The sequence below is a fragment of the Tyto alba genome, unplaced genomic scaffold, assembly GCF_018691265.1.
Source record: "Tyto alba isolate M040663 unplaced genomic scaffold, T.alba_DEE_v4.0 Super-Scaffold_7, whole genome shotgun sequence".
Taxonomy (NCBI): domain Eukaryota; kingdom Metazoa; phylum Chordata; class Aves; order Strigiformes; family Tytonidae; genus Tyto; species Tyto alba.
Genome location: NW_024881328.1, coordinates 22,707,267 through 22,734,386, shown reverse-complemented (window position 1 = coordinate 22,734,386; position 27,120 = coordinate 22,707,267). Strand labels below are relative to the sequence as shown.

Genomic DNA, 27,120 nt, shown 5'->3' with positions numbered 1-27,120 from the left:
TGTACGACCTGTAAATCAGACAGTTTAAACCTGCCACAACTTGAGACCCACTAGTTCTTCAGATGCTGTCTTCGTGCCCTTGTGTAAGACAAGAGGGTAAGGTCTCGAATACAAACATCTCAGGCACCTATCAAATATCCATCACTAAAGCTGTGCTCCTGAGAACTCAAGCATGTTATTCTGGACACCTCAGACAACGGACTGTTCAAAGGAACCTTCCACTATTCATTAAAATAGGTGAAGGGCTAAAAGCAGGACCATTTACAAGGAAGCATTCAAAGGAAATCTTACTTTTATATACACGTTATCAGCCTGAAAACAGGCAAGACTACTTCTCAAAATCTTCAACTAAGAAAAAGAAGGTAGTGACACACTTCAAGTATCAGTAAGAAAATGAGAACAATGCTGCACAGAAAGCAGAGGAAGACAGCTACAGCAATTGCAGGCTGCTGAGCTACACCTCAAACATCTTCAACCAAAATGCTGCAAAAATTGGACTAATTTTTGTTAGTAAGGCACTTAAGCTTAAGCAGACATCAGTTCAATAGTAGACTACATCAAAATTTTGGACCTTTTGTGGGACTATGAGGAGGAAAACATTTAGCATGAAAATACATTATTTAACTTTAATGAGATTTATTTTTAATATCTCTATATGCATAGACCAACCTTTGGGACTCATCTCACTGTGAGAGGTAAAGACTGCATGTTGACAAACAATTCCTTAAAGACAGAACAATTCTGTTAAGAAGTTAAAATGGACATAGATGTTCCCTTCCAGCCTGCGAGAGGGTTATACTATAGATATGGACGAGAGTGGATAGGTAAAATCAGTGTAAACACGTATACATATGCACCGTTCTGTGGGCCTGTGCATTGCATCAGAAGCCCAGCAAGAAAAAAGCACCTGGCTGACTGGGAGCTGTCAGCAGGGAAGACCAAACCAGCATCAGCTCTATAAGGAGTGGCAGCAGCACGCTGGCAGGGCAGTAGTCAGGAGAATGGGAGAGCGAGCAGAACAGCAACGTCCTTACTGCTCTCCAGAAGAGAATGAGTCTGACAAAAATAAAGGAAGGTGTTGTCCAAAGGCTGACACCTACACTTATGTTCGCTCTCTCCAGGCCCTTACAAGAACAGCTGCCTGATGACACATGGGCCAGCAGAATACACAAACCAGGTGTGCTGCTTTTGTTAGTGACAGTAACTTTTATTGTCTTTACAAGAGAATACAAACTATTAAAAAGTAATTTTGTTTGGTAAAATATTTAGTATATTGAAAATATAAATGCATCTTCTGATCAAACAAGATTACAAGCATACCAAATAATTTACAAAATTAAACATCTATCCTGATCAAAGAAGTATAAAAGCCAACTTCCACAACCACAGTTCCTGACAAGTAAAGAGTTTCATTCTACCCCTTCCCCTAAGCAAGTGGAACAGAAAAGGTCAGTTACGTAGTTGGTAAAGGCTTGGGGAAGACTAAGAATAATGGCAATTCCTCTTGCAACCCCCTCTTCCCCAGTTATGTTGGAATGTGAACTATGTTAGAAAGCCATTTTAACTTCACTTTCTCACTATTGCCAAGATGGAACATAAACAGTTTTATATTGTGTTTAAAAAACGTAAGTTCAGATAACAGCCCAATTTTACAATTTTGTGCTTTTATACACATGCAGTTTTTCTCTCTCAGGAAGAAAAAAATATAAATGTATCAGTTTCATCACTTGAATTATTCCTTTATAATCAGTTTCAGATAAGACACAATGTCAATAGCAGATGACCAAACCAGAACAGAACACTCTACAGGACTGAGATCTTGGGCCAGTTGAGAAATCTTTTTCTCCAAGGTATACCCCTGCCTGGGCATAGCAATATCATCCTTCTTCAAAAACATTACTGGACATAAGTCATTCCCACCATCACCTATATACACAACTTGTGTATAACTTATTCCTCGCTCCAACTGTTTACCTAGGTATTCTTTTAAAACTTTTCTTTTGCAAAGGTTTTTAGGGCACTTTGCACAATGGTGAGCATGGAAGCTCTGTACAGTAAGATAGCCAGCACTGCTGAATGCTGCAGGGTTTGTAAACACTTCATCAAACACCTTATGGAAGTCAGCAGCTTTCAAAATCCAGTCAATAAATACTGTATTAGAGTCTGAAACAATTATGCAGTCAAACAATTCTTTGTTCTTGCCAATAAAACTCAGAAGATCTACCATTCCCGCAGTGAAAGGAATTGTTGTCATAGTCCTTTTCATCTCATCTTCTTTGATGCCATTGTCTCCTAAGTAGACAAAGACTCTGCCCATATATTCTGTCCAGTGTCCTGGTTGGTAGGAGTTTCTTAATCCATTAGGAAGTTTTTTCTCAGGAGCACATTTCACAATCCAGGTATCGCTATTTTCATCTACGATTGTATGGTCAAAATCAAAAACCAACAGAAATTTCATAGCTGTCAGAAAACAGTTTCCAAAACAAACAAAAAAGAGGATTATTTATATAAACCAAAGTAGCGAATTCCTACCCTGATCCTGTGCTCAGAAGAGAAAAATTCTGCAAGAAAATTAAGCATTAGGACAAATACCTAAACAAAGTAAACTATTTATGGCCCCTGCAGCTATGGGAAGTTGTGCTGAAGCTAAAAAAGCAGTCTGTAAAGGTCAAAGTTCTAGTTCAGTATCAAACTTCTGTTTAAAATAGATGTGAAAGCATCTAAACTCATGCCGCATAGTCACTAATACTTGCTAACACTGAGCCAATCTTCCAGTATTCATGCATAATCAGTTTGACCGATGGTTCTAAATTTCTCCATCACCACTTGCTCAGGCAACCAAACTGTCATTCTCCTGGGAAAATACCTTAAGAGATATTTCAAAAGGAAACTACTACTGGACAGATGGAGCGAGCCTTTTTAACAAGGACACACCAAATCAAAGCAGCCCATGAAAAGAAACACTGCCCTTTGCAGATCTGAACCCAAAAAAAAAAAAAAAAAATCTATTTATATCTCTCTCTCTCTCTCTCTCTCTATATATATATATATATATATATATATAAAAAATCGGTCTCCTTGCCGTAGTCCCGCAACTTCAGCCCGTCTCTGGGCTAGGGAAATCCCCGGGCGCGGGCCACGGTTGAGCGGGTACCTAACGCCTCTCCCTCAGGGACAGCCCCTCGCGCCCCCTCAGCCCCGGCCCGCGCAGCCGCAGAGCAGCCCCCCCGGGGGGGAGGGGGGGGGGCAGGGCGGGAGCGGCAGCACCCCGCGAGGGTCTCGGCCGCGCGCCGAAAGCCCCTGAGGTTGAGGGGCGGGGCCGGCGTGGCGCGCACCGCCCCGGCCCGCCACCGCCCCGCGCCTGCCCCCGGCCCACCTCAGCGCGCGCCGCTTCCGCCTCCTGGCCGCGTGGGTTCCTGGCCGCCGCGCCACGTGCCTCAAGGCCACGTCGTCACGTGACTTCCGTTTCCCCCAGGTTGCCCGGCAACAGCGCGCGTACACCGGCGGCGCGGGGCGATGGCGGCGGCCCGGCCCGGGCTCCCCCGCGGGAGGCGGCGGCAGCGGCAGCCCGCCCGTGAGTGGTGCTCACCCCCTTACCCGTGACTGAGGGGGGCTCCCCCCGCGGGCACCGTGGGGCGGGCAGAGCCGAGACCGCAGCCGCAGCGGCTGTACCGGGCTCCAGGAAGCTGCAGGAGCGCTCCTTGCCCCCTCGTCCGGGGTGACTCTCCCCAAACCTGCCCCCTTGCAGACAAGCCAGGCGGTTTCTCCCTAAGCACTGCCCAGAGAAAGCCTGAAACCAGTGGAGGTACGGTATCGCCCCACAGCTGAAGTGGGAGAAGAACTGGGTGCCTGGCATTTCCCGGCGTACGTTTAGTTTTGGCCAGGTTACCTTCAGCTCGAGCAGAGGGAGATCAGGTCTGGTCCCAAACTGATTAGCAACTGCATCTGAAAAACAGGCTTTGCCATCGGTATCGCGGTAAGAGAAAGCCTCCTTACATTTTAGACACGGCACGTCCGTCCGTCTGCTGCAAATCGGGCGAGCAAGGAGAATTTCTAACAGGCTGTCACTCCGTACAGAGTGCCCTTTCCTTCGAAAATACTGGTGATAGTTTGAAGGGCATTTTACAAAACCTAGTGATCACCTAGGAACTCTGTATTTATGCATGCATATGTGTATTGAATCCTAATACAACAACAAAATGCTAATAATTCCAACAAATCAAGAAACTTCGTATAACAGATCTATTTTAGTAAATATGATGAATGTGCAGGACAAGAGTGGTAAGGCACAGCGTGTGCCCAAACTGCTGCCTCATCCAGCCAGGGGATTGGCTTTACCAATAGCCTCCCCTTCCTTTTGGGAATGCTCCTGGGTCCCTGCTGTCCTCAGAATCATGCCCAAGTACTGCCTGGGAAGCGCCGGTCACCACACGCCAAACCTGCACACACACCCCAACAGGCAAAGGGACACACTGACAGTTAAGCCAGTCTGTGCCACAGCCCAAGTACGTGCACTGGCCATAGCTAGACTACAGATACAGACACTTTGTCTTAGCTCTGGAGTATGGGGAAAGAATTCCATGCAAGAATTCAAATCCTGATATAGGTCTGAATATAGGATTTTTCTGATATCAAGTAACCCCAGTATCTTTTTATCCCTCTTCACAGCACAACGTCATTTGGAAGAAAATAACTTTCTAGAAAGGTATTTTCTTCCAAATGAAGTAGATGTTCACCAGGTGATTGTATTGCCAAAAGCAGAATGGAAAAGGATTCAGGATAATCTTGGCAGCAAAACTAGGGAAGCAGCACGCATCCTGGCTGAGAAGAAAGAACGGGAGGAAATGCACTTACGCTCCAAAGCTGCTGTAAAAGACTGGCCCAATACCATTATGGTAAGTACAAGATACATTTGTAAGCAAGGGGCTTAATTTTAATTTATGCAAAAACCCTCATAGTAACGTTTCCAGCTGTACTCCCTTTGTTTAATATTTGCTTTTAAGTAAGTATTTTGTTGTGGCTTGAACCCGGCTGGCAGCCAAACACCAAGCAGCTGCTCGCCCACCCTTCCTCGCCTGGGAATGGGGGAGGGAATTAGAGGGGTAAAGGGAGACTCGTAGATTGAGATAAAAAGTTTAATAATGTAATAAAATAAAAATATAACAATAATGGAAAGTATAAACTGGCAATGCACAGTGCAATCACTCACCACCCAATGACTGATACCCAGCTTGTTCCTGGCCAGCAATCCTGAAATACCAAGATCCCACAATCACAATCCCAGAAGAGAGAGAAAGCCCCTTCCTTCCCGGCTGCCCCTCCTCTATACACTGAGCATGGCATTACATGATATGGAATATTTCATTGTCCAGTTTGGGCCTGGTGCTCCAGCTTTGCTCCCTCCTGGCTTCTCATGCACCTGCGCATGGGCAGGACATGGGGAGTTGGAAAGTCCGTGAAATCTGAGCAACAACTGAAAACATCAGTGTGCTATCAGCATTCTTCTCATACCAAATCCCATACTGAACCCAAAGCACAGCACTATTCTAGCTACTAAGAAGAAACATTAACTCTATTCCAGCCCAAACCAGGACAACTTTAATTAAACTCCATTTAAACACATCTAACATCAACATTTAATCTTTTTAAATTAAAGATAATATGCAAAATTTAAAAAAAGCAAACATTGAGTATATCACCTTCAGAATGGTTTATGCATTTTTAGTCCATGTGCTTTAAATATGATTTCTAATTTTATCTGCACTGTAGGGCCTGGCACAACGGAAACTTAAAGCCAGAAAATTAAGTGAAGAAAGGGAAGAGGAAGAAAGAAAGTTATGTGATTTGGAAGAAGAACAGTTCCAAGCAGCGAAACGGAAGGAAGCTATTGATAATGCAAAAACCTACCTATATTATCAAAACGATAGAGTGAAAGGGTTTCATGTTTGTTGACAACTTATAATTTTGAAATTCAAATTGTACTGAATGTCTTTAAACACTTCTGAACATACAAATTACTTTAAATGTTCTCTTGCAGAGTGCACTTCTACTTGTTGAGGTCCTGAAAGAAAGAGATGCTCAAGTTGAATTTAAAAAGTTAAAGCCAGATGTTAACAAAAAGAAGGATGAAGAAAAGGAACGTGAACATAAAGAAGCTATTCTCAGAGAGGAAGCAAAGGCACGTGAGCGTTATATCAATCAACAGGCACTACGCAGAGATCAGCTAGAACAGTAAGTAATAATTAATCAAAACTAACCCTACTTTATTATTTACTTAACCTCTCTTCTCACAAATACATTCCATAAGATTTTTATAGAAACTTATTAATAATTTGATTCACAAATGAGACACTTTAAAAGAAAAATCGAGAGTGCCACAAGAGACCTTGCACTGAAGGGAAAAACTCTGATATGCAGTGTCTTTTAGTTGCCAACAGTCTGCATGCAAAATTGCCTCTGACAGGCATCAATAGATTTTAGTTGAATCACTATTCAAAAGTTGTTACTGAAAGTGTATTTTATCTCAGTTTTGGTTCCAGAAAAGGAAAAGGTTAAACCAGACTTTCCATTTGCCTATAACTAGATTCCAGAGAACACACCAACAGAACACATCACTGCCACCTCTGTTCCTTCTCTCAGCTCTTCCAGAAACCTATGGAGGGGTCCCCAGTGGTATTTATAGGACTGGCCCTGGTGGTCTGATAGAAGGAATAAAATTCCCTGAGGCAGAGGAAGGGTTCAAAGTCTGGTCTCACATACTGCAGGTCCAACACATAAATCCTTGCAGAACTTCATATAGAACACTACTGGCTTAAAATGTTGCCTGCACGGCCAAAAGGACAAGCATAGATACTGTGGGATTTATTGGGGAAATCTTGTTCACTGAGGATGCTGCAGAGATAGGCCAAAACAATGGTGCTAATGAGACATCCAGGTAAAACTTGTTACTACTAGACTGCAGATTGTGAGCATACCGGGTAGCTCATTTTTCGTCAGAGGATTGAGGGCTACCATTACCAACAATGACACTATTTTTCACATCTGATATTCTACCCACCTCAATTCAAAGTATCCTATTCTTCAGTGCAAGATACCTATGGTTATGCAGAATTGATATCTGTGTGTTACTTCACGCAATCCCTAGCCCATTTATTCAACTCCTTTTTTCCAATTCAGAATAAAGGAACACAAGCATCAGGCAGATCTGGCCAAGCTAGAAAACAAAAGAGAAGGGGAAGAAATACAGAGATTGACGAGACTGTACCAACTGGAAATTCAGAGTAAAATGGAGAAGGAACAGGAGGAAAAAGTTGAACGCCAAAGGCTGTATCATGTAAGTAACAGGAAAGCAGGCAGTTCAAAATGCTTGTTTCACCTTGGCTGCCTGGAGTAAAACAATAGCATTCATGTATCTAAATGGGCCTACTGGCAACAGGAGGTTTGCCGACAGCTTCAGTAGCACTGGACCACCGTCCTACCTTGCCTGTTGCAGGCCATATCTTTCCTCTGTGCTTTTGAGAACGGGCTCTTGGAGGCAGGTCCCTTCTCTTGTCTGAAGGGATATTGGCACCTGATGCTTTGACTGGTCTATAATTAAAAAGTCTGCTGTAGACGTCAAGGAATATTCTCCTTGACTTGAGTATTAGATTTAAGTTCCACATACCTGCTGTTTTAAGCCTATTTTTCACTGTTAGGAAAAGGGAATAGCCTGAGACTGAACATTACAGTATCTTTTTAACTTGACTTTCCCTTTATGATTGGAGAAGTTTAGAAATTTAGTCAAGACCTGCTGCCTTCTCTCTTCTTCTTTAAAGGCAGCTTGCTAAATGCAACCTAGAAACACCTCAGAACAGTTCTAGCCAGTATGCAAAAGACAGTTGTTTTTTTACATTAAAGCATAGGAAAGTCCTCTTCAGCTATGATTTAGATTAAGCTTTTCGACCGGGATAGTTTTGGATGCTGTGGGCTAGGAGCAGCACGGTCTGTGTATGTGTTGGTGAGGGTTGCACAGTCCCTCCTCTCCCAAGTGTGTGAATGGGAGCAAGGGATAGTGCTCACTGAATTACATAGAAATTTGTTTGTGTAATGGGCCACAGAAGCAGCTGTTCGATGCTCAATTCCCCTTCTCCTTCCTCATATCTACTATCTCCTCCTCGTGCATGTTTGAACAGGGTGGCAGAAGTAAGTGGAAGTACTGAGAATCCCTTTACTCTCTTTGAAAAAAACACAAAGAGAGAGAATAGGGAGTGATTCTTTTAAGTTGCTATCCCCAGGCCCAGATTTTCTAAACTTCATCTGTTATATCAGGACCATTTTGCCCATGCAGGAGCACATAGCTGACCAGAAAATAATCAAAGCAATAGAGGAACAAAAACGAATGGAAGAAGATGATCGGATTAAGGCTCATTTTAAAGTAAAAGAAACTATTGCCAAGCTGATAAAAAAGCAAGAAGCTGAAATGCGTAGGTAGGTACGAAGCTAGAGTATAAATAGAAAATACACTAAAAATTATACTGTAGTTATTTTCAAGTCTTTCACTGATGTAACACAAACCAGTTATTCTAAAAATTAAATTCTACTGATAGGGAGAGTAGGGAATTCAGCAGAAAAAGGAAATTCTTTCACAGGTTCTGCAGTAATAGGTGTGTGGGAACGATCTTTCTGCCCTGCAAAATACAAAGACAGAAGTCCAGAGCTCTACACCAGTGTGTTGGGAATGTGGCCTGCCAAGCCTCCACCTTCTTAACAATTAAAGACAATTAAAATCCTTGATGAAAGCATTTTCAGACACAAGCTATATTTTTCTGAGTCAGATCAAGAAAAATAATTTGACTTCTTAACTCAGCAAATATATCGATTAATTATATTGGGTTATTATGAAGGGATGACAGTTTATCAATTTAACACTGAGGGTACAGCAAGACAATACAATTGAGCCAATCTGAGAGTTTCCTTTTCTCCCTGCTTCTGGCCAACACTCCCAGCGTTTCTCTGCTGATGGCAAGACGCTAGGCAGACTCCTCACTGAGTGATCCAGCTCATTATTGCAACAGAAAGCTAGTGTTAGGAGAATACAGGGAACATGTATTTGATAAAGCAGATAATTAAAAAAAAAAAAAAAATCAGGAGGAACACAAGGAGATCAAGGAGTCGGGTGGGTGGGCTGGCCTGTGTGGCAAGAGGAGATAAGACCAGAAACAGGATTGCTGAGTTTGGTAGCAGTAATGCTTCAGGTAGGCCCAGGTGTGTACCCTGGTACCTTATGGTAGCTCGTGTTTTTCTGCAGACTAAAGCAGGAACATCAGGACAAAATTGTTAGCCAATTAGTTGTACAAATGAATGAGTCATTAAAGAGAGAAGATGATCGTCTTGCTAGAGATATTGCAAAAAAAGAAGCTGAACAAGAAAAAAAACGCAAAGAGAAAGAAGCAAAACAAAAGGCTGCCATTGAATCCATTGCTGAACACAGAGCCACTGTGGTAAGAAGCCTGTCCTGTTCTTATTCCTGCTTACTCCAGGTGAGGAGCTTGGCCCAGATCACAGCTGGTGGCTCTGGTTCCATGCATTCAGGCACGCTTCATCAGGTCTGCTGACACCTTGCCTGGGGTCCTCTTCCCCTCTCCCATTTCCGTGTTGGGTGTGCATCTGCCAGGGCTGCTGAAAACCCTGGGCTTGGACACCGGCCAGCCACAGTGACCGGGCAGCTCAGAGCACTGACACAGGGCTGCTTCTGCTGAGAGATACAACTTCCATCTTAGCAGGCTAGCTCCTTGGTTAACACTTTTTTTTTCTGTGTGTGTGTACTTTGTAAAATACAGATGAAGATGAAAGTGGACAAGGAGAGAGAGGAAAAAGCAGAGGGTAAAAAAGAACTTAATGAGTTAATGGAAAAAATCCACATCTACATGGAAAAGGAAAAAGCCAAGAAACAAAGACAACGTGATGCAAACATGGAAGTACAGAAAATTCAAATCCAGCAAATGGTAAATAGAAGAGCTGTACCCTGTCAGCCCCTTCAGAAAGAAGCATGCATCTAAACCAACAGCACTAGCTCCTGCCAGAGAGGAAGAGAGGAAGTTTGCTGTGTTTTGTTTGGAGTTTTTCGTTGGTTGGTTTTGTTTTTTTTTAAATCACATATGATCTGCATACGCTGGTGTTGGAGACTGGTCTCCTCTCTGAGCAGTGGTGCAAGTCAAGGCTGGTTTGCAATGACAGATCACATCCTGTCCTGTACCATTATTTACTACTGCTGCTCTCTTGTATCTTCTGGGCAGGTCACCAAAGAGCAACAGCTAATGCTGATGTTCACTCAGCTATTCAATGTACCCTTTCTGTGTTGGTTTCAGCAGAAAAGAGAAAAGTGGGGAGGGATGATGTTTGCCAAGTATCAACTCACATCACTGCAGATCTGTAAGGTTTTACCCTCTGTAAGTTTTAAGGGATAGTTACGTTGTGAAAGAAATACTAATCTTTATTACTCCCTTTTTTTTTTTTTATCAGGCTGAAAAGCGGGCAAGAAACCAGCAGGAAAAGCAAGCGGACTTGGACTATGATGCTCAGACCAAGTTTATTGCACTTTGTAAGGAGCAAGAATTTCAGAGCTATGCAAAGCGAGTAATTGAATCAGAATCTAAGACTACACATCATCTTTATCCACTTCTCAAAGCATCCAAAGGTGGAAGAGGACTTGGACACTGCAGGCCATTTTCCACAGGAAAAGAAGGAATAAATAGTTTTCAAGCACAGGATGGTGCTGGGACCCAGCTACCTTGTAGCAGCTGTACTACTGCTCAAGATAAAACATGAAATAACATTGAGATTATCCATCAAGGAAAGGCAGAAGCAGTTTTCATGTGGTTAAAAAACATCTTTTTGAACCTTATGGGCAGAGTTAAACTGTAATGATCTACATCAAATATATACTATGAATCTGGAAGTCCATTTGAAAAAGATTGCCAGAAAACTGGTTATATTCTCAAAAATCTCCAGCTTGTATTTCATAAAAGCTAGCTTATCAAACTTGAGACAGAAATGCATTATATGTAATTGACCACCAATGTAACCCATTCCAGCCAAAAGCTCACTATTAATGTTACATTTTTATTATTCACCATTCTAAAAATTCACTGTCCCAGGTTTATCAGGCCTGGGATACAACTTCTCAGCACAAAAGTATTCCCTGTAATAGAAAAAAACAACTTTACAGAATCTTCATGGGAATTAAAAACAACCTAATACATGTGCAAGTTAGAACAGTTATGGTACTGCAGTTTTTACAGCATTTTCAAAGTACCTCTGTAAAACAAATATCATGCTATAAATTAGTTTTATGAAAATATGAACATGGTTTGATCACAGCCCTTGAAAGGTGACCTAGGAGGGAAATAGATCCTAATGTGACTGTAAATAGCTACTACAAAAAGAACATGGCAACAAGAGACAACATAGTTGGACTGTTCTTTCAAAAAGACTAACAATGATTAAATCTGTGGGAAACAGATCCGTATCTAAAATTGTTTCTTGGATTCCTCAGCTGACATACTCTCCAATACCCAAGTCTCACTCCTTAAGCTTAGTTTCTTTGCTGAAATGTTACCACCATGTTACTGCCTTGGACAGAGTTAGGGTTTCCTATAATGACTGTGTCCACCAGTAATGTGAGGTCTAAACGGGGTATCCCCCTATTTTGGGATCCACTGGAAACAAAGTCCAAGCAACTTGAAGCTTTGCTTTGTTATACACAACCTTCTGTTCTAGCCCCCGCAACTGCCTATCTCTGCTGGTCAAACTATAAAACTATGCAAGTTCTAGGGGTTTTATATAAGGAATGCTTGCCAATATGTTAGTCTGGAAAATGGTTTTTTTGTGTGCCTTCGAGTTTCTAAGCCTGGTGTCAGATAGCAACAGGCTTTGAAGAAAGCACAGGACTTTGAGCAAGACGTGAGGCTACCCTGGAGGCAAAGTACCACCTGCAAGCTGAGGGCCAAACAGAGCTGGTTTTACCTCCCCTACAGTGTAGAACAGCTGGGTGTAGGATGGATGTACTCCTTCCCAAGTGCTGCAGTCGCCTCCTCGAGGAGTCTCCTCCAAGTAGGGCAAGGCAGGAACTTTGGGAAGGAGGGGGAGGACCGACCTCCTCCCTCAACCAGCTCCCAGGGCGGCCAAGGGCCTTCCTCCGGGAAAACGCCGCCCAGGGGCCACCTTTTATGGTCAGCTAATGGAGAAAAGCGAGTTTCCAACATCCCCAGCTCCGGGCAGGCCGAGCGGGAGGAAGGTTACGTGAAACGCGGCAGCCCGCGGCGCCAGGCCGCGCCAAAAAGCCACACCGCAGGCCGCGCAAAGCGGAGACAAACCAGCGGGGAGAAAAACCGCCGAGGTCGGAGCAGAAAGACGGAGGCAGAATGGGGCGTTACAGCCTCTTAGCGGGGACGGGCCGGCTGCAGGGAAACGGGGATTTGACGAACTGGTTGCGGAGGCGGCCGGGCCGGGCCGGGCCCCGCCGCCTGCCAGAGCGGGCGGTGCCGCCGGCAGCTCCCCGCGGCGGGGCGGGGCGGGGCGGGGCGCTGTGCCCAGCCGCTGTAACGGACGCGGCACCGGGCGGGCTGCCTTGCTGTGGGCCGCTGCCGCTGTTCGCGCTGGTACGGTAACATCGTTCTCCTCATCGGGGCCGGGGCGCTCCCCGCCACGGCCGCGCTAAGCGGCGGGGGGAGGCCGCCTTTGTTCCCTCTCTGAGGGGCGGAAGAAAGAACCCCGGCTTCCCGGGACAGCTGGGCCGGCGCCGAGGATCGGTCTCTCTCTCTCTCGGCAGAATTCGCCGCCTCCCGGAGCGGCGGGCGCGGGACCAGCGATGGACCGCGAGGGGCCGGAGGCCGCCCGCCGGGAGGCAGAGCGGGAGCGCGGCCGTTACCTGGACCGCCGGGCCGTGGCCCAGGAGCAGCTGGCGCAGTGAGTCCGGGGGGGCCCTCCCGGCGGCGGCGGGGCCTCCAGGAGCGGGAATTTGGGTTACAGACCTTCCCCTGGCCAGCTCCGTGGGCACGCCGGACGCGAGGGGGGTTGTTTGCTGTGGGGGGGCAGCGAGCCGCGGCCGCCGGCCCGGGCGTGCCCGACTCGCTCCTTCTAAACCATTGTTTCTGATCATCCTCGCTCCCCAGTCAGGCTGAAAACCTGTCACCTCCCCTCACCCCCTGGTTCCTCCGTAACAGAAATGCCGCTACGTCTGTCCTAATAAATTAAACAAAACAGTCTGTATTCTGGCACCGGGAGCAAGTGACTTGTCTCCCTAAGGCAAAGCTCTTTATTATTGCCACTTCCCCCAGCCCAGAAACATTCACACATCCAGCTATGGGCTGATGACCATGGCCCTGCCTTGCACAGTGCCATGGCACTGCTTGGAAGGCAGCTGGCAAAGGCCCAGCTTTTACAGGGAGCGGGCTAATCAAATTCAATCCAATATTAGAGTCCGTATGCTGGTCATATTTGCTTTTGCTAGTATAGGCTTAACCAGCACCTTTGTACTAGGACTGAGCTTTAGCCAAAGGATTTGCAACTACCTTTTAAAAAACATGATTCTGTTTTTGATCTCTCGACATTCTACTTGCACATCAAAGTATCAGGTTTTTTACTGTTAAAGTACCTGTAGCTGTGCAGAATCTGTATCTGTTCTTTACTTCACACAATCCCTAGTCCATTTATTCAACTCCTTTTTTCCAATTCAGAATAAAGGAGCATAAGCATCAGGCAGATCTGGCCAAGCTAGAAGACAAAAGAGAAGGGGAAAAAATACAGAGATTGAACAGATTGTACCAATTGGAAATTCAGAGAGGAAAAGAAAAGGAACAGGAGGAAAAAATTGAACGCCAGAGACTGCATCATGTAAGTAACAGGAAAGCGAAGAGTTTAAAATGCTTCTTTCACCTTGGCTACCTGGCATGAAATTGTTGCAACAGGAGGTTTGCTGACAGCTTCAGTAGCATTGGCTCATGTGCTTACTTTGCCAGTTCCAGGCTGTGTCTTTCCTCAGTGCTTTTGAGAAAGGCCCCTTGTAAGTTGTAGTGTGGCACCTGAGCTTTGACTATTCTATGATGAAAAAAGTCTGCTATAGACAGCAAGGAGATAGTCCTTGACTTGAGAACTGGATTTAAGTTCCATGTATCTGTTCTAAGACCATTTTCCTTTGTCAGGAGGAGGGAATAGCCTGAATATGAACATGACAGTATCTTTTTAATGTGGCTTTCCCTTTATGATTGGAGATATTTGGAAAATTAGTCAAGACCTACTTACCACACCTACTATTTCCCTCCCCATGCCTGCCTGAGCGGGGAGACTGAAGTGGAGGTACTGGTGATGATTCATTGACATGTGAGAGACTAAGAGGAGAGAATTCCCACTGAAACCCTACTTGCTGTTTTCTTCTCCATACTCCTCACCTCAGTTATACAAACCTTACCCCATTTGCCCCAACCTTGTATATGCAATAAAATATATATGCATGTGTGTGTGTGTATACATACACACACTCGTAACTGCCATTTCTGCGTGATTATAAAATGTTTGGTGCCTTCCATTTTTACAGTTCTACAGACTCTTACTGTTTAAACCCTTCAGAGTCTGTGCTGCGTGAATGATACACAGGATGGGAGTGGTACAGTTGGAGCAAGTAGGGAAGTAGAGGAAAAAATATAACTTAAAGATACTGTGCTTGGGACTGTAACCACGTACTAATTTTACTTTTGTGGTAGTCTGTGGTAAGTAGGTCATGAAAACTCTCTTCTATCTCTGGGTTTCTATCTTCTGTAGCTCCTCCACTGATAAACCCAAAAATCTCTTACTACAGGCTAGGTCTGAAGTGTTTGCTAGATTTTTTAATTTTTTTTTTCAGTTAATGTTTCTAAAAATCTCATTCTACATAAAAATAAAAGTACTTTTCCATTTAAACAGGAGCATGTAGCTGAACAGAAAATAATTAAAGCTGAAGAAAAACAGAAAGAAGACGATGATGATGATCGGATTAAGGCTTATATTAAAGGAAAAGAAACGATGGCTGATCTGTCAAGAGAAAAATATGCAGAGACTAATAGGTGGGTCTAGGGCTACAGTTTTCAGCATTAAGATTCGAATTTACAATTTAATTTTGTGACAAATGTTATTCTAAATTTTTATATCAGCAAAATCAGCATGTTGTAATGCAAGCACTTTGTAATTAACACCTGAAAAAGAAGTAGAAAGTCCAGAAGAAACACCTACCAGTTCCAGTAGTAATTGGTGCTGTTGTGGGTGAAAGTGGGATTGCTGGCTTTCTTGGGAGCAGTGCCTCAGGTAATCTGAGTGGATATCCTGGTATGTTATGGCAGGCTAATGCAGAAGCATAAGGACAAGGCTTTTGAACAACTAACTGCACAGATGAACGAGGCATGGAAGACTGAAGATGATCGTCTTGCTAGAGGAGCTGCAGAGGTAGAAGAGGAATACCAAATGAAAAACAAAGCAAAAGAAGCAAAAAAAAAGGCTGCCATTGAATCTATTGCTGAACACAGAGCCACTGCGGTAAGAAACCTAGCCTGTTCTTACTCTTCTTTCAGTCATCTATACTTGTACTTCTGAATACCTTTCAGATTCTATCACAGTCATCTTGAGACGCACATACAAGTTCTCCCTTAGCAGCTGCCTCTCATATTTACCATGTATAGTTTCAGAATTAACTTCTTAAAGTTGAAAGCAGTACCTGTGGTGATCCCCTCTCAAACAATTAGTGTTCAAAGGCTCTATAATTGTTAGTAATTTGTGCAAACATTTTCCAGAGTCTCCACTGCTTACTCCAGGTGAGGAGCTTGGCCCAGATCACAGCTGGTGGCTCTGGTGCCATGCATTCAGGCACGCTTCATCAGGTCTGCTGACACCTTGCCTGGGGTCCTCTTCCCCTCTCCCATTTCCGTGTTGGGTGTGCATCTGCCAGGGCTGCTGAAAACCCTGGGCTTGGACACCGGCCAGCCACAGTGACCGGGCAGCTCAGAGCACTGACACAGGGCTGCTTCTGCTGAGAGATACAACTTCTATCTTAGCAGGCTAGCTCCTTGGTTAACACTTTTTTTTTTTCTGTGTGTGTGTACTTTGTAAAATACAGATGAAGATGAAAGTGGACAAGGAGAGAGAGGAAAAAGCAGAGGATGAGAAGGATCGTAATCAGTGGATGACAGAAGATAGGATCTTCTTAGAAAAGGAAAAAGCCAAGAAACAAAGTCAACGTGATGCAAACATGGAAGTACAGAAAATTCAGATCCAGCAAATGGTAAATAGAAGAGATGTACTCAGTCATCCCCTTCAGAAAGAAGCATGCATCCAAACCCATAGTACTAGGTCCCTTGGATGGGGGAGAGAGGAAGGTTGCTATGGGTGTGATGTATGTGTTTTGTTTGTTTTTTACCTGTGTGCACTGCGAGTATTGATGTTGGGGACCAGCTTCCTCTCTGAGCAGTGGAACAGAAGCCTAGTCCAGGCTGTGTTGGCCTGTGCTGTTTGGGGAAGATTACTGGGAGGACTGGTAATAAGAGAACAGCAATTACAGATCACATCCTGTCCTGTGTCATTATGCCATTTTTTTCAACCGTGTCACTACTGCGCTCTTGTATCTTCTGGGCAGGTCACCAAAGAGCAGTAGCTAATGCTGATGTTCACTCAGCTATTCAATGTACCCTTTTTGTGGGGGGTGTGGCAGGGGAGAGAAGTGAGGAGGGACGATATTTGACATGTATTAACACTAAATATCAACTAACATCCCTTTTCTTCATCAGGCTGAAAAGCAGGCAAAAAAACAACGGGAAAGGCAAGCAGATTTGGACTATGATGCTCAGCAAGAAGCCGCTTTTCATAAGGATCGAGCATTTCAGTGATAAAGACAGTGAGTAACTGAATCAGTGCCATTACTGGATGTAATTTTTATTTTCTTCTTCAATCATCCCAGGAGTTAACAAGATGTAGGCTTTCTAATTAGGACAACTGCAAGAGTGATAGAGTGTATACATAAGCAGTATTTAAAAAAGAAAAAAAAAATACATATTTGGGGGGGTGGGGAAGGACAGTTGATGGAACACCATCCATGCTGCTCCTGCCAAATATACATGGGCCCCCAGCGTGCTCAGGGACTGAGCAAACACTTGGCATTGTGCAGGAGCTACAGGTTGTGTGCCCCTCAAAGCCCTGCTTAGGGGCAGGGCCAAGAACTCTCCTCAGAGCCAGCACAGATGGGGTATTGTCTTGGTTGGTCAGTCCTGCTGTGGTCTGGGCTGCTGCACTGTGTGGACAGCAGGACAGGGCTGGGTGGAGCTCACTGACTCTCTGTGCCTGTGTCAGTTAGTGTGGCCCATAAGGGGCTTGTTTGTGGAGTGAGGAAGTTGCTGCTGAGAACTTGACACCCGTGATGTGTGTGCTTCAGAGATTTCGTCCAGAATAGCTGTAGCCTGGTGTCAGAGCTGAGTGCCCATCGCTGGTTGGAGCACATCTTCCCGTTTAAGTTTCATCCCAAGGGGTCCAGTTTGTAATTGCTCTGTAATGTGAACCAAAGTACAGTAAGTAGGAAGCTTCTGACCTAAACTAAAAAGCTAATGTTGCTGCATCATCAACTAAAAGACAGAGCGCTCTCCAATAATCTTGGAGTAATTGATTTTGGAAATGGTATATTTTTAAAAAAGAGACATGGCAATTAACTTGTGAAAATTGTCTCTAAATACATTTTTTTTCTTAGTTCACTAATGAAAAATTTATTTCCCTTTTCTCTGAGCCAGTGCTCCTTTTACTACTTCAAGCTTTTTTCAGCAAGCAGAAAGAATGGAAACTTTAATAAAAGCATTTTGATCGCAGAAGGTAGAGCCTTGAGAAGAAGCATGTACTACAGCAGAAGTGGTGCTGAAATCTTCAGAGCTTGATAATGCTCCAAATGCATCCCTAAGTGCATATTTGCAAATGCTCACTACTCGGCAGTTGGTGAGTTAAAGGGGTTTTTAGTCTACCTCTGCAGCAAGAAGCAAGGTGGATGGCAGCCTCCTTTCCTATTCAGCTTCAAGAAACGCCCTCTTCTGCAGATTATGTATGTCTGCATTTGAAGTCTACAGCCTGCTTCCATGGGGCTTATAGCCCTTTTACTTTGAACATCTACAGAAATATCAAACTCAATTGCCAGAAAACAAATCGTCCTTTCAGTACACCTGAAGTAGGAATCCCGTGTAATTTTAAAGCACATTGGCTAAATATGGATTGTTGCCCGAATTCAACATGAAAAAAATCCAGCATGAATCATGATGTCACTTTATTCCACTGACATGCACCTGCTTTGTTTGCTAGCTTTAAATGACTAACACTATTTAGTAATCCTCCATAAAACTAGGCAAAACCCTCAATTATTTTAAGAACATGAAGAAATACTTGAGGTTCTAAAATTTTCAGTAACAAAGCATTTTGGTAACATTTCACTGTCTTTTACAGTTGTCCTACATGAAAGGCAAGAATGGAAAGCTGCTTTCAGGAATAATACAGAAGATTAAAATCAGTTTGTTTATGATGTATTAAAGAAAACAGGAAGAAAAGGCAGGGACTAGGCTAAGAGAACAGCTCCTTATGCAGGTAGAAGCAGTTGAAAGCTATTGAACAGACTGAGATGAGAAATAAACAGAAAGCTGGGCTCATTCAGTCTGGCAATGAAGAGACTAAGGAGTAACCTAATTAACGGCCTATACCTGCTTGAAGGTACAGCAGAGCCAAACTTCTCGACAGAATCGGGTGAATGGTAGAACAAGTGTCAACATCAGGAAAACCTGCTTCACCAGGAGCATAATGTGATGACAAGGGATCAGAATGGCCAGAGGTGGCAGAATTGCCACTTGTGAAGGCTTTAAAGATGCCCCATTAAGGCAGGAGGTTGGTCTAGCTGACCTCCAGAAGTCCTTTTCAACTACAATTTAAAGATGGCAACAAAATACAGGGAGATCAACTGTAGCTGATACGAAGGGAAACTGCTGACCTGGAAGAATCTGCTAATTGAGAGGTACCTCTCATCTAATGCCTACTCTCCCTACTTGTGTTGGTTATTAGCTGAAATTTTAAGTAATAACTAGCAAATCAGAATATACTTTGAGAAATAATGTGACTAGTAAACTTTAATTACTGGTTTCACTTGAAAAAGCACTGTCTGAGGTAGTGTGCTGCTTCAGGAGGTTGTAGTGGTTGAGAAACATAAGAATTATTGGCCTTATTAGAAGGCAAGACCTTAGAAATGCAAGGCAACCCTCAGAGGGACTGAAACAGGCCTTAAATCAAACTGCCTTTTTTCCAAACTTGTCCCTCAGCCCTGGAAGTAGAGCAGCAACTTGAACCTATGGGCCTCCAGGGTCTAACATGATGTTCTGCCAACAGGAACACAGCTGGTACTGCGTGGCTATGGTAAGACAGCACTGTCATCACGGATTTAATACAACTCCTACCTAGAAAATGGAAGAGAGAAGCTTTCTGAAATGCCTTATATCTTAAGGGAATTTGAGTTAATTCACTGTGCAGCTCTTCGCTGTTAGGTGGTGGTCCAGGTTGGAGTTATTAGTTCTTTTCAATTTCTTTTAACATTACAGTCTTTGCTGCTCAGCTCTGAGGAAGTTTGAAGAGGACACCTACCTGCAAGCAAACTACCCCTGAACAGATGGTGCCATGGAACTATTAAGGACGGACATGTTTCATGTCCCAGTACAGACTGGCTGTATGCTCCTGAAAAATAAATGAAAAAATTTTTTTTTCAAAGCTCACGGGTGGTGTTAGGTCAAATAATTAATTCTGTTTCAATAACTAAATTCTTTCAGGTGCCTGTTATTAACTTACATGTCTTTCTGGTATCTTGAATGGAAGAGTGCTGTAACTAGTCTGTAATCTTCCTCATTTTGGCAGTGCATCCTTCTCTGCTGAATCTTCCTTCTTTTTCTGGCTGTGCATCTTTGAGAGAAGGAAAATTCACTACTTACAAATAGCTCTCAACCCCAAAACAACTCCAACACAAAAAAACCCCACCCTCATTTTTGAAAGCTAAGAGTTCAGAGGGAGTTGAAGTGAAGACCAGGGGCGTGACAAGACCATGTGAGATGTCTTTGGAATTAAATTAATTCATCTCTATTTAAAATAAATGTTGTGCTATAGGCTTTGCTGAACTTGAATGTAGTCATTCCCTTTACACTCCTGCAAGACCACCACTACAGTGTAAGCTGCTTTTTGTTTTGCTGTGTCGTGCCTTTGGCATTAAGAACTAGATAGCTAAGTGGATACATAAATGTTTCAAACTTGCCCTCCAATCTGTTAAGCCCATAGTTGTTCATAGCTGGTTGATACTATCTTGCATAAACCAGCAGGGCACTTTCTTTTTCTGTGGGTTTTCTCATCTCCAATATATTATCCAGACAAGTGTACAATTCTGTTAGGTGCTGAAGGGCTTGAGCATCAGAACTGCAGGTCCATAAAATTCAACATTTTATCTCTGCTAACGTAATTGCCCCCCTTCGAAGGAGCAGCATCTGGCCTGACTCCTTTTCTGTGTAAAGGAAAAAAGGGCAAAGGTTAGAAAGCAGCAATGTGTCCTGGAAGATGCAAGCAGTAGTTACTGAGCAGACCAGAGGCAGGATCAAAGATACGAGACCAGAGACTACCATGGTCAGGGAAGTACAAATTCAGCAACTGGTAAAGTGGCATAGCAGGCAAGGGAGAAACTGGACTATCTTTGTTAAACCTCAGTATTATGTGACTGCTATAGGACAAGGTTTTCTGCATTTGTTTCAATTACAGTCTATCAGTGCATATACAATTAATTGTACGGTAGTTATTAATTATACAGACTTAAACTTTGTTTCTTTCTTCTTCAGAAATACATCTGACAACTATAGAAGTATCTACTAAGGAATAAGAGGCTAGCCGCTGTCTTCATACAAGTTGTATGTGCCTGCAAAACCTATCAGTGCCTAACAGCTGAAGCTAACTCTGGAGCAAGTTAGAAGGTGCACTATTTGCCAGAACCTGCCAGTACTCCAGCTCAAGAAACAAGTACCATAGCTACAGCCATAGCTTGCAACTGTACCTGTAACTACTCTAGTTTTATTATGGAACAATGTAGTAGATTTGCCTTCTAGGAAATTGAGGCAACAACCAAAGGTAAACTATCAATGCATCTGTACCATACTCGGCGTATTGCTGGGCTTCCAGGCTTAATTCAAAGCTTATGTTTTAGCTTAAAAAAAAAAATTTACTGAGCAAATAATAAAATTGAGTAGGCTGCTTAAAAACAGCTGCCTGTAACAATGCCGAGTGTGCCTTTTCTTTGAAATAGTTTTCTACTTACTTTTACTTTGGAGAATGCAATGGAAGATAGGAATACTATCCTGAGAAAGTTGTGGCGCTGGCTGAGTCTTCAGTCCTTTATGGGAAAGATGCCTGCAGCAAGACTGCACCTAGCACTCAACTTTCTAAACTGACTAGGGAACAGGGAAGGCACTTTCCTGCTTTCTCCTATGCCCTGTGCTGCCCACACAGCCAGGCTGTCAGGCTGGGATGGTGGTGTAGGTGACTCATTCGATCAACCTTGTTCTTTCACTCAGTTCTAAACTGAGTGTAAGCTGTCCTACCACAACATTTAAATTCACATCATCAAACAGTTCTTCTGTAACTAGTGAAAACTATTCTGCTTAACACCCCCCACACACACAAAAAAACCCCTGTTATATTTGTTTTGCAACTAGCAAAAAAGATTAGCTGTAAGACACTGGATCAGCTTCATTCTATATGTTACAATATATAGTGAATAGACTGTCTTTAGTCATGCTGTAGTAGAAACTCCTAATTCTGCCTATAACTCTATCATCCAATTTAACATGGAATAAAAGTCTGACTATTCACATCTTCAGTAAAAATTGATAGCTCTTGGTTTAATTGAAGAGGTAATATCCTGACATCAAATCACCACACCTTGTAAATCTGTACAAACAGTACTACCACTTTAAAAGCCTGGAGATTTGACACTCACAAGGCACATTTACATATCCAGGTTGCACCATATGACTTGGAAGTGGGTATTACTCTAAATACATGGCAGATACATGGAATACACTAACAAATATGCAAAAAAGCACTTACTTCTGAGAAGTACTTTAAGACACAAGTTGTAGATTTCATATCAAGAACCCATTCTCCCAGCTGTCAACTGGATCATCTTCCCTGTTGGGAACTGTAAATTACAAGATGTCTGAAAGACTGAAGTTTCCAAATATTCTGCCAAATACTATGTGCACAACACTGCCTATGTAATTGACCACAGTTCTTTTAGCAGGTGAAAGAAAGGAGATATCGGCTACTTCCTGTTACCACTGATCATAAATTAATAGGCCTAACTTCTTTCCAATCCCTCCAACCATTCTGTTCATTAGCAGTTATGGCTAAAGTCACACACTGACTACTTTTTATATATAGTTAACAGGGTTATGTACAGGATATGTAGAAATATCTAACTTCCTGCCAAAAATAGCAAGTTTCCTTAAGTGCTTTGCATGTTGCAAAATTTCAATTGAAAGCCAGGGTGCTCCATTAGTTCAGTTCATTTAGTCCTTTTAATGTTAGCATTAGAACTTTTATTAATACAAAACTTAAAACCAATCATATGTGTATTTAGTGGTTTAAGATGTGTCCTCTGAACTTACTCATGTTAAATACCCTATTAAGTTTCATTTGAACAATGACTTTATGACTAAGGACAATGACTTAAGTCTTTAACAAAATGTACTTTGACCATTATGTAGTTTTACTATCTAACTCACCACTTTTATTTTATTACTGATATTCCTTTTGTGAAATTTCATACTAAAAAACCCCCTTATTTTGGTATGATAGCTTTTTTTTAAAAAAATCAGGTGAACATTGCTTTTTGCTTTTATGCAACACAAGTTTTGTTAGAACGGTGTTCCAAACAAGAATTGTTCAAGGGTAAGAAATAAGAATTATACTAAAAGTACATACACAACAAAATGGAAAGCTGAAGTTTTATGCTAGGCAACTGCAGAACTGTACTAAATTCAAATTTCGCAAAATGCAGAGTTCACAGACTTTGATGTGTATTTTCTTGAATAATTTAGTTAAGTACTGCACTGGGAAAAGTACTATTTTCAGCAAAAGAAGAAAAGTGCAAGTAATAGTTCTTTATATTTCTATCATATTGATTCTAGAAGTGTGAAGATTAGTTTTGTCAGTGGTATCCTCCAGGTTAAGTTGACAAAAAAATTACCTCATGCCTGCTGCCAAAATACTACCACCTTTTCTCACAAAGTTCTTCAAGTATTGGAGAGGGAGAATATATGGATGACTTGAAAGAGAGGTCTTTGATAAAGCATAGTATGGATATCTCTAGGTTTTCTATTTTAAGGAAAGTCCTGGAAGCAGGGATATATATTTCTGTCAGACAAGCAATGAGTCTACTATGCCCCTAGAAAGTGTGTCCAAAAATACTTTATTTGCTTCAATAAATCAACAGTAAATCAACAGTTCCGGGAAAAGTGGCTAAAGGACTGCTTCTTTTATGTTTATATTAATCTAAAATCCACTTTCCAGACTGACATTATTACAAATTAGACATTGTTAGGGATCACTGCAAATTCTTCAGGGTATCTGACAAAAACCACTGCAAGGAAAAGTCCGTACTGTGGGATTTCAAGTAGCAAGTGAGAAGTTTCAGGTTAAAATTTTGACAACCAGACAGAACAAAGGGTTAAAATATAACCATTGCCTTTTTTTTTTTTTCCTTCCCTAACCAAAAAAAAAAAAAAAAAAAAAAACAACAAACCAAAACCAAACCCCAAACCAAAGCAACAATTGAAACACTATGGCTGTGTCCAAGAATTAACAGACAGCAATGTATCTTTTACAGTCAATAGCGTCTACAGAACCTTACATTATATCCACCCAGCCTCAATAAGAATTTTTGCATCTGAGTTGATGGCAGTACGCAGAAAGTCCATCAACAAATAATGGTCTCTTTCTGATAAAGTTTGGAAAGCTACCACCAACACTAAATTCAGCATTCCATGTATACATAGGCTGTATGGTACTAGTAAAACGTCAGTATCTACTGTCAATACAACAGAGAATGCATGTCTAACCTTTGGAAACTATTTCAAGCCTCTACATACATTTAACATGTATGCTCACAAAGTTAGACCAGTACTCCCTGCCTTCGCTTTACCTTGAGTCTTGAGGTTCACAAATGCTTTGGAGTAAGGTCAGTTCTAGTGTACTGGCAGAAGCTGCCCTCTAAACGTACTACCTTTTCCCCCACTCGCGAGGACAAACCTTGAGCATTATTTTGATTACCTCTGGTACACCTAAAGTATTGCTTTCACATGTGTTTCCAGTTCAGTTCTCTAAGCCAAAGCCAAGGACCTGTGACACAGCTGCCAAAGACAGCACGGAGCTACACTGTGACTACCACGCAAGGCGGATGCTGTGCGGCTGCCAACTGGAAAGCTCTGCTGCTGAGGGAAGTAACAGCTCCAGGACAGCAAGAGCAGTAGTCAGTGGCTCGTAGAGCAGCAGGAGCTCACTGGTGCTTGAGGACATCTTGCTGTCCCGTCCACGGGACTGGACTTCAGTTTCACTGAACTGTTATCAGCATTCTCAATTTCCAATTTGATAAAGAAAAGCACACATCTGGCAAATCTTCCCTCTAACAAGACAAAAATTGTGTTTCAGTTTAAACACAGTGATTGGCACTAAAACAATTTACCATAAAATGTGCTACAGGCAAGGCATGCACTCATCAACAGATCAACTGTATCCCACCATGTGCAAACAGAAGTAACCAACTTCTTACAGAGTACATTAAAAAGAAGAAAGTGAGCTTTGTGCCACCAACCCAGATGAATTTTTAACGTGCTATGAATGAAATAAAGCTCATTTAACTTGTACAAATAATTTTCTGAATCATAACAAAAAAAGTCCATATGAAAGGGTATACAAGTGCATCTTCTGAAATAACTAGTTACACACAACTGCAAACTACAATTGGATATAATCTCCCTTTTGAGATTTTAAATTAAAGACTTGGTAACATTTTTTAACAATTCCTATGGATTGCCTTATTGATGGACTGCTTGCATTTTTCCCCTCTTCTGCAGCAGTCAGTGTAGTCGAGGGTTTGTTTGTTCGCATGCTTATGTGAGCTTCAGTGGTACTGGCAAGAATACTCTCTGTAGTCCAGATATACTTCTTCAGCAATAGTTAAAAAATAAAGAACATTGCAAAGAGACAGTTTTAAAATGAGGCTCTGAAGCACATGGCATACATAGCACAGTATAAATACACCAAAGAAGCCTTTGTCCAAGCTGCCACACAATCCTCTTAAGCCTAACTTCCCAAACTGTTCTTACTACAGTCCTCCAAAATAGGACTACAACTTCTCCCAAGTCATACAGAGTTCAGAGTGGCTTCACACAGAACAGGTCCACTACAGAGGTCTTCGGTTCAGCCCTGTAAGCTCTCTTAAGGAACAGCTATGTCATCCACCCACATGCAGGTTTGGGAAACATTTCTACACATGCCGCATAAAATGACCACTGCAATGCAAAAGTCATAGTAAAACAGAGGAAAAAAAGTTGATAGCCAAAGCAGCTCCACAGCAGCTTCACTAACTATTCTGTTAAAAAGTAATGCTACACACTTCTAGTTTTCTACCCTTAAAAAGGTTGCTTATGTTGTTCACAATCCTGTATTTTTCTTTTGCTTTCAAGACATAACTTTGGTTTCCTTTAGAATAGAAGCTGTCTGGACCACAATGCCAAGCCAACTTTCAGCAATTCTGCTAATCCACTGTAGACACACACTGATCACAAAGCAAGTTATACAGCAAAAATACTGACAAACTCCTAACAAAGACAGTGAGAACAAGTTATGTCATACACTCAAAGTTCTGCCAAGAAAAACAACTATTAAAACATTGCTTTGCTTTGACACAGCTTTACATTAATGCTTGTCACCTCTTCAGGAATTTCAAGATTTCCTAGCTTTTGGTGTGAATAGCTGAGAGGACTGAAAGAAGTGTTGGGGTTTGTACCCATCTAAACTCCTCTCAGCCCACTACGTTAAGCTACCCCGTACCAGCTGCTCTTTGGTGATGGCACCTCTGTGGGCACTCCTGCACCAACACAAGCCAACCCCCTTTTCTTTCATATGAAGTTGTGGTGGTGAGAAAGAAAGGGGTGGGTCCGAGAGGCAGGAGAGGAAAGCAGGAAAGGGAGGGAATCGGTCTGAGAAAGACACACATACACATAGTAGAGAATGAGGAGAAATTCACAGTACAGTCTTTAGAATGAGGGGATGCAGGGAAGAAAGCAAATTTTTGTTTTTTTTAAAAAAATGAAGAACGTGTCTTAAAATATTGCTTGAAATTCTGCTTCAACTACCTCCACAACAGGTATTGGAGAAGAGCAATCGTTTTTGCACTGACTGCTACGAAGCAACGAGAGTAGAAAGGACTTCCTGGTTCCTTACTCTGACACCCACTGTGAATTCTGGTAATCTGTTTCATTGCTCTTTATCCACTAATTATCAACTGAGGCAGCGTAGTCAGAAGCATCCAAGCTGAATTTTCTGCAGTAGACAAACATGAAAGCACGGAAACAAAAAGGAGGTTACAAGGAAAAAAATTACACTGATAAGCACTTCAAAACTTTTTTTTTCTTTTAGGACAAAGAAATAACTCCCAAACACAGATGACTGCCTTACAGCAAGAATGAATTCTACTGTTGGCAGTGACAGAATTACAAACAGTGAAGATTTACTTAAACTGATTCACTTAATGATTACAAAAACCCCCAACATAATTTTCCTCCATAAATTAATTTCTTTAGGATTTATACCTACTGAAATACAGATGTAGCAACACTGGAGTGATGGACACCTTGCAACATTCTCCTAGCTTTAAGGTGACATGTAGTATACTTGCAGCTTTCTTCTTCACAGGCAGCTATTGTTTGCACTAAACTAAGTTGTTCAGGTAAAAAATAAATGTGGCCTAGAAGTTACCTTTCAAGCTGCCAACACACAAGAATACATAAACCAATGAAG

General features: G+C 42.4%; 3 protein-coding genes across 8 annotated transcripts; 2 read left to right on the top strand and 1 right to left on the bottom strand.

Moving 5' to 3' along the window:
* Window positions 1–619: 619 nt before the first annotated feature.
* On the bottom strand, window positions 620–3,431 carry PHOSPHO2 (phosphatase, orphan 2). Of its 2 annotated transcripts, none has more exons than XM_042783890.1 (2): window positions 3,377–3,431; window positions 620–2,460 (listed from the first exon to the last, which is right to left on the bottom strand). In XM_042783890.1, exon 2 carries the CDS (start codon window positions 2,456–2,458, stop codon window positions 1,733–1,735), a length of 726 nt encoding a protein of 241 aa, XP_042639824.1. In that variant the 5' UTR covers window positions 2,459–2,460; window positions 3,377–3,431; the 3' UTR covers window positions 620–1,732. The 2 variants fall into 2 exon arrangements, with proteins under 2 accessions (XP_042639824.1, XP_042639825.1); XM_042783891.1 differs by having other exon boundaries at window positions 3,083–3,395.
* An 85-nt stretch (window positions 3,432–3,516) lies between these two features.
* On the top strand, window positions 3,517–11,500 carry LOC104355589 (coiled-coil domain-containing protein 173). 3 transcript variants are annotated; one of them, XM_032989693.2, is made up of 9 exons: window positions 3,517–3,574; window positions 4,669–4,895; window positions 5,770–5,943; window positions 6,038–6,231; window positions 7,177–7,333; window positions 8,327–8,466; window positions 9,287–9,479; window positions 9,819–9,983; window positions 10,501–11,500. In XM_032989693.2, the coding sequence occupies exons 1-9, from the start codon at window positions 3,517–3,519 to the stop codon at window positions 10,804–10,806; spliced, it is 1,614 nt and encodes a 537-aa protein (XP_032845584.2). In that variant the 3' UTR covers window positions 10,807–11,500. The 3 variants fall into 3 exon arrangements, with proteins under 3 accessions (XP_032845584.2, XP_042639819.1, XP_032845583.2); XM_032989692.2 differs by lacking the exon at window positions 3,517–3,574 and adding an exon at window positions 3,604–3,805; XM_042783885.1 differs by lacking the exon at window positions 5,770–5,943.
* Window positions 11,501–12,072: 572 nt separating this feature from the next.
* Window positions 12,073–21,312, top strand: LOC116960880 (coiled-coil domain-containing protein 173-like). Of its 3 annotated transcripts, none has more exons than XM_042783888.1 (8): window positions 12,073–12,376; window positions 12,809–12,945; window positions 13,716–13,872; window positions 14,938–15,077; window positions 15,351–15,543; window positions 16,121–16,285; window positions 16,788–16,894; window positions 17,778–21,312. In XM_042783888.1, the coding sequence occupies exons 2-7, from the start codon at window positions 12,848–12,850 to the stop codon at window positions 16,884–16,886; spliced, it is 852 nt and encodes a 283-aa protein (XP_042639822.1). In that variant the 5' UTR covers window positions 12,073–12,376; window positions 12,809–12,847; the 3' UTR covers window positions 16,887–16,894; window positions 17,778–21,312. The 3 variants fall into 3 exon arrangements, with proteins under 3 accessions (XP_042639822.1, XP_042639820.1, XP_042639821.1); XM_042783886.1 differs by lacking the exon at window positions 12,073–12,376 and adding an exon at window positions 12,401–12,638; XM_042783887.1 differs by lacking the exon at window positions 12,073–12,376 and having other exon boundaries at window positions 12,401–12,945.
* The last annotated feature ends 5,808 nt before the right edge of the window (window positions 21,313–27,120 follow it).